General features: G+C 55.2%; 1 protein-coding gene across 3 annotated transcripts in view; it reads right to left on the minus strand.

The window, feature by feature from the left end:
• Window positions 1-3,357: 3,357 nt before the first annotated feature.
• The window catches only part of ORAI2 (ORAI calcium release-activated calcium modulator 2), a 15,983-nt gene continuing 12,346 nt past the window's right edge, over window positions 3,358-6,994 (minus strand). For all 3 annotated transcript variants that reach the window (XM_032255062.1, XM_032255059.1, XM_032255060.1), the window contains one exon: window positions 3,358-4,125. In XM_032255062.1, coding sequence (XP_032110953.1) covers window positions 3,586-4,125 — 540 coding nt within the window. In that variant the 3' untranslated portion in view covers window positions 3,358-3,585. The remainder of the gene's footprint in view (window positions 4,126-6,994) is intronic.

Consider the following 6,994-nt stretch of genomic DNA (forward strand, 5'->3'; position numbering starts at 1 on the left):
ATTTTTTTTTTTTTTTTTTTTTGAGACAGGGTCTCACTCTGTCACCCAGGCTAGATTGCAGTGGCACAATCATATTTTAGTTTTCTTTTTTTCTTTAAGAGAAGGAGTCGCCCTCTGTTGCCCAGGCTGGAGTGCAGGGGCATCATCTTGGCTCGCTGTAACCTCCACCTCCTGGGTTCAAGCGATTCTCCTGCCTCAGCCTCCTGAGTAGCTGGAACAACAGGCAAGTGCCACCATGCCCAGCTAATTTTTTGTATTTTTAGTAGAGACGGGGTTTCACCATGTTGGCCTCAAACTCCCGAACTCAAGTGATCTGCCTGCCTTGGCCTCCCAAAGTGTTGGGATTACAGGCATGAGCCACTGCACCCAGCCACTGGCACAATCATAGTTCACTGCAGCCTTTACTTCCCAGGCTCAAGCAATCCCCCCACCTCAACCTCCCAAGTAGCTGGAACTACAGGCGTGCGCCACGACGCCCGGCTAATTTATTTTAATTTTATTTATTATTATTGTTTGAGACAGAGTTTTGCTCTGTTGCCCAGGCTGGAGTGCAGTGGCACGATCTTGGCTAACTGCAACCCCCACCTCCTGGGTTCAAGCAGTTCTCCTGCCTCAACCTCCCGAGTAGCTGGGATTACAGGTACCCGCCACCATAACTGACTATTTTTTTTTAATTTTTACTAGAGACAGTCTCACCATGCTGTTGCCAAGGCTGGTCTTGAACTCCTGACCTCAAGTGATCCGTCCGCCTCAGCCTCCCAGTCATAGGATTACAGGCGTGCCATTGCTCCTGGTCTGGCTAATTTAAAATAATTTTTTTTAGAGATGGGGTCTTGCTATGTTGCCCAGGCTAATCTCGCACTCCTGGGCCAAAGTGATCCTCCCTCCTCGGCCTCCCAAAATGCTGAGATGACAGATGTGAGACACCTCGCCTGGCCGACATTGACATTCTTTAGCAAAGCAAACACACAAGAGGTAAAACCGTAAGAGGCGTTTCTACAGGCTACAGGAAAGTACAGACATGTGCTGGAGGGCAAGGGTCACAGACAGATGTCTGCAGGGGACACAAAGGATGCACCCCTCAGAAGACACGGGGCTCTTCTCTGGCCCCTGGGGATGCCACAGCTTTCTCATGGGGACCCTCAGCACAGGGGACTGCGTGTCAGGGTCTCTGTTCTCCGCTGCAGTCACATTTCCAGAGACCCCAACCAGGCCACCCAGAATTCCACAGCACGGCCAACCCGACCCTGTTGGGAGCTTAAGCTTTTACAAGAGATGTGATCAGAGCATGAAGAAGCCCAGTGACTTTTTTTTTTTTTTTTTTTTTTTCAGACGGAGTTTCGCTTTTGTTACCCAGGCTGGAGTGCAATGACACCATCTCGGCTCACCACAACCTCTGCCTCCTGGGTTCAAGCAATTCTCCTGCCTCATCCTCCCAAGTAGCTGGGACTACAGGCACGCACCATCATGCCCAGCTAATTTTTGTATTTTTAGTAGAGACGGGGTTTCACCATGTTGACCAGGATGGTCTCGATCTCTTGACCTCGTGATCCACCCGCCTAGGCCTCCCAAAGTGCTGGGATTATAGGCGTGAGCCACCACACCCGGCCAGACTATTTTTTTTTTTTTTTGGGCAAAGTTTCACTCATTGCCCAGGCAGGAGTGCAATGGCATGATCTCAGCTCACTGCAACCTCCGCTTCCTGGGTTCAAGCAATTCTACTGCCTCAGCCTCCTTAGTAGCTAGGATTACAGGCACCCGCCATCATGCCCAGCTAATTTCTGTATTTTTAGTAGACAGGGTTTCACCATGTTGGCCAGGCTGGTCTGGAACTCCTGATCTCAGGTTATCCACCCACCTTGGCCTCCCAAAATGTTGGGATTACAGGCATGCGCCACTGCGCCCGGCCCCAGTGAGTATTTATGAGAACAAGACAAGGCATGGGTGGCTGTCCAGGTTACAGCTGGAGGAGGGCGTCAAGGAGGTTGGTTGTACAGGCAGCTCAGGGCAGCTAGTGCTGCGCTGCGGCGTGCATGTGCGGCCCAAGAGTGTGGCTTCGGGTCTACCAGATGCCCTTAGGGACAAGGCCAGGACCCACACTGCACGGCAGTCACTGTGTGGGCCTGGACCCAGTGTCGGCTGAGAGGCCTGGAGGCATCTTGCCTCCCCTGTAGTCACTCGGTGTCATAACAAGGAGGGCACCCATTTGGCCAGGGCCGACCCTTGGCCCCACTACCCACAGGCCAGGCCAATGGCCTTGGCTAGACAGGAAGTCCCCCAGGCTGTCCCCTTGCTGCCTGGGGCCACAGGCAGGCTGCACAAGCTCCCATGTCTGAGCCAGGGCTCCCACCTCTCACTGCCACAGCCCAGGGGACCAGTTGAAACAGCCTAAGAGGCCATTCTGTGGCCGAGAGCTGGGGGCTGGTGGCTGAGCCGGGGCGGCAGGGAGGGGGGTTCCTTTCCCCAACCCAGTGGCCCCGCTGAGTCCATGTGGCCAGGGTTCTGGCTGGGAAGAGAATTTGAGCTTAGCTTACTTCGAAGCAGACCTAACTCAGCCTCCTCAAGGGGGCGTCTCGCAGATGCCGGAGAACTTGCCTCCTCCGCCCCGGCCAGGCCGCCCGCCCTTGGAAACATCCCTGGGACCTGACACCACTGACGCCAGCTGCAGCACCTCCCACACCTGCTGGGCTGCTGTGTGTCCCGGCTCCGGCTCCTGCCTTCTCCCGAAGCCAGGCCACCCAGTTCCTCCAGCGCTAGGCAGGGAAGCAGCAAGCCCCACTGTGCACCTGCAACCGCTCAACTGTCACAGCCCTCGTGTCGTCACTGTCAGACGGGCCACTCGGCATCCACGAAGCCCACCACAGGTCTCTGCGGCAATCCTTCTCTGAAAGCAAAACCCTGCCCTGGCTCTCCGAGCCCGCCAGCCACACATTCGAGGTCTGAGATGCCCCCTAACCACTGGGGGCTGCTCGGAGCCCTTCCTGGCACGGGATTGATGGGCAGATCCTGCTGGAGCATTTTCCCCGTGCCCCCGACCCAGCCAACCCCGAGGCCAATGAACCAGCCTCGCTTTGCCCCCTGTTGTCTTAGCAACACGATCCCTCGTTGAACCAGACAGTTCCATCTTAGGAGAAGTCATCGAGTTCTTACGGCATTAAGACAAGAGGAAAACTTTGGTCTCTTTTTCTGAGACGGAGCCTTGCTCTGTCCCCCAGGCTGGACTGCAGTGGTGCCATCCTGGCTCACTGCCAATCTCCGCCTCCCGGGTTCAAGCAATTCTCCTGCCTCGGCCTCCCGAGTAGCTGGGACTACAGGTGCCTGCCACCACACCTGGCTAACTTTTTGTATTTTTAGTAGAGACGGGGTTTCACCATGTTGGCCAGGATGGTCTCGATCTCCCGACCTCATGATCCGCCCGCCTCAGCCTCCCAAAGTGCTGGGGTGACAGGTGTGAGGCACAGCGCCCTGGGAAAACTTTGGTCTTGAACCACCCGGCAGCCTTGCAAAATCTCTGCATCTAACAAATGCCCGCCAACGCAGGCTCCGGGGCACAGGCCCACCGCATCCCAGCCCCGGGCCGGCCCCTCACACGACCTGCAGGCTGCGCTCGTGCCCGTCCAGCTGCACCTTGAGCTTGTGCAGCTCCTCAATCTCGCGGTTGTGGCGCTCCGTTTTGTGGCGCACCAGGGAGCGGTAGAAGTGGATGGTGAAGACCACGAAGATGAGGCCCACGGGCACCATGATGATGGTGGACACCAGGGCGGCCTGCCAGCCTGTGTGGCTGCCGGGGCCGGGCGGGGGGCCGGGCTGGCGCCGGGCGTCCACAGGGAGGAACTTAATCCAGCAGAGCAGCACCACCTCGGCCAGGAAGAGCAGGATGCCGAGCACGGTGGAGAAGCCCCAGGCCAGCTCGATGTAGGGGTGCATGCGCTCGTGCGGGGACTCGCTGATGGAGTTCAGGTTGTGGATGTTGCTCACGGCCTCCACGTTGGGCAGGATGCAGGTGCTGATGAGGAGGGCGAACAGGTGCACGGCCACCAGCACGGTGGTGCAGGCACTGAAGGCAATCAGCAGCGGCCGCGGATACTGGTACTGCGTCTCCAGCTGCACCTCCACCATGGCCACCTGCGGGGACAGCGGACGGGAGGGATTGGGTGCGGGGAGGGCAGGGCGGGGGCTGGGCTGGGTTCCTTGGGGAACAGGGCCATGGGGAGCCATGGACTTTCCTGCTAGTGGGACTCGACTCACCCATATTTTGGGCCCTTGAAGACCTGAGGGCATCCTCCTCACTGATCAAATATTTCACATTTTCCTTTGTTTTAATTAGCTAAAGAAGACTACACTGAGAAAAAATCTAAATAGTACAGAAGAGGCTGGCGCGGTGGCTCACGCCTCTAGTCCCAGCACTTTGGGAGGCCAAAGCTGGTGGATCACCTGAGGCCAGAAGTTAGAGGCCAGCCTGGCCAACATGTTGAAACCCCGTCTCTACTAAAAATACAAAAATTAGCCAGGCGTGGTGGTGCATCCCTGTAATCCCAGCTACTCGGGAGGCTGAGGCAGGAGAATCACTTGAACCCCAGAGACGGAGGTTGCAGTGAGCTGAGATCACGCCACTGCACTCCAGCCTGGACAACAGGGCAAGACTCTGTCCCAAAACAGGCCAGGCATGCTGGCTCACGCCTGTAATCCCGGTACTTTGGGAGGCCTAGGCAGGTGCATCACCTGAGGTCAGGAGTTCAAGACCAGCCTGGCCAACTGGTGAAACCCCATCTCTACATACAAAACTTAGCTGGGTGTGGTGGCACAAACCTGTGGTCCCAGCTACTTGAAAGGCTGAGGCAGGAGAATTGCTTGATCCTGAGAGGCCGAGGTTGTAGTGAGCTGAGATGGCACCACTGCACTTCAGCCTGGGCAACCAAACAAGACTCCATCTCAAAAAAAAAAGACAAAAACCAAACCAAAACAAAAAAGCCACAAAAGTTAATAAAAAGAAAAAAACACAAAAGTTAAAAACTGGCTGGGTGCAATGGTTCATGCCTATAATCCCAGTGGTTCGGGAGGTTGAGGCAGGAGGGTCGCCTGAGGTCAGGAATTCCAGGCTGTTGTGAGCTGTGATCACACCACTGTGCTCCAGCCTGTCTCTACAAAAAATACAAAATTAGCCAGGTGTGGCACCTGTAGTTCCAGCTACTAAGGAGACAGGTGGGAGGACCGCCTGAACCCAGGAGATCCAGGCTGCAGTGAGCTATGATCACACCACTGCACTTCAGCCTGGGCGGCAGAGTGAGGCCTTGTCTCTACAAAAAAAGGAAACTGACCTTTCAGGCATGGTGACTCATGTCTGTAATCCAGCACTTTGGGTGGCAGAGGCGGGAGGATCACTCGAGCCCAGGAGTTTGAGACCAGCCAGGGCAACATAGTGACAGCCCATCTCTACCAAAAAAAAAAAAAAAAAAAAGGGAAACTGATCTTTTAAAAGATAATAACTGAGGCCGGGCACGGTGGCTCACGCCTGTAATCTCAGCACTTTAGGAGGCCAAGGCAGGCTGATCACCTGAGGTTGGGAGTTTGAGACCAGCCTGACCAACATGGAGAAACCCTGTCTCTACTAAAAATACAAAATTAGCCAGGGGTGGTGGCGCATTGCCTGTAATCCCATCTACTCGGGAGGCTGAGGCAGGAGAATCGCTTGAACCCGGGAGGCAGAGGTGGTGAGCCAAAATTGCACCACTGCACTCCAGCCTGGGCAACAAGAGCGAAACTCTGTCTCACACACACACACACACACACACACACGCAACTGAAACTGCCAACTCAGAGCTGCACACCTGGATGCATCAGACACACCACACTGTGCCTCCTCAGTGGAGACCAAAAACCCTGGGAGAAACGGAATCTTGAAAGCCCAGGAAAGGGGACAGAAGTGAGGCCGAGGGTGAGGAAGGAAGCTGTGGAAAGGAGGTGTGGCTGGGTGTCTTAAGGAAGCAAAAGTCAACCACAGTTAGAGGTTACAGCAAGGACTGTCTAAGGTGGAAAAGCCAAGTACTGGCAGTTCGGCATGGTGTCTTGAAATGTGAGGTCAGCCGGGCGCGGTGGCTCACGCCTGTAATCCCAGCACTTTGGGAGGCCAAGGCAGGCGGATCACTTGGGGTCAGGAGTTCAAGACCAGCCTGGCCAACATGGAGAAACCCCATCTCTACTAAAAATACAAACAATTAGCCAGGCATGGTGGCGGGCGCCTATAATCCCAGCTACTCGGGAGGCTGAGGCAGGAGAATCACTTGAACTTGGGAGGCGGAGGTTGCCATGAGTTGAGATCGTGCCACTGCACTCCAGCCTGGGTGACAGAGCAGGACTGTGCCTCAATTAAAAAAAAAAAAAAAAGAGGCTGGGTGCTGTGGCTCACGCCTGTAATCCTAGCACTTTGGGAGGCTGAGGTAGGTGGATTACCTGAGGTCAGGAGTTCGAGACCAGCCTGGCCAACATAGGAAAACTGTCTCTATTAAAAATACAAAAATGAACTGGGCACAGTGGCTCATGCCTGTAATCCCATCTACTGGGGAGGCTGAGGCAGGAAAATCGCTTGAACCTGGGAGGCAGAGGTTGCAGTGAGCTGAGATGGCGCCACCGCACTCCAGCCTGGGAAACAGAGTAAGACCCTGCTACGAATACATTAATTAATTAAATTAAATTAAAAATAACTCAGGGCCAGGCGCGGTGGCTCAAGCCTGTAATCCCAGCACTTTGGGAGGCCGAGGCGGGTGGATCACGAGGTCAAGAGATCGAGACCATCCTGGTCAGCACGGTGAAACCCCGTCTCTACTAAAAAAATGCAAAAAATTAGCTGGGCATGGTGGCGCGTGCCTGTAATCCCAGCTACTCAGGAGGCTGAGGCAGGAGAATTGCCTGAACCCAGGAGGCGGAGGTTGCGGTGAGCCAAGATCGCACCATTGCACTCCAGCCTGGGTAACAAGAGCGAAACTCCGTCCCCCAA

The sequence above is a fragment of the Sapajus apella genome, unplaced genomic scaffold (genome assembly GCF_009761245.1).
Source record: "Sapajus apella isolate SASKATOON/1434 unplaced genomic scaffold, GSC_monkey_1.0 scaffold88, whole genome shotgun sequence".
Classification (NCBI taxonomy): Eukaryota; Metazoa; Chordata; class Mammalia; order Primates; family Cebidae; genus Sapajus; species Sapajus apella.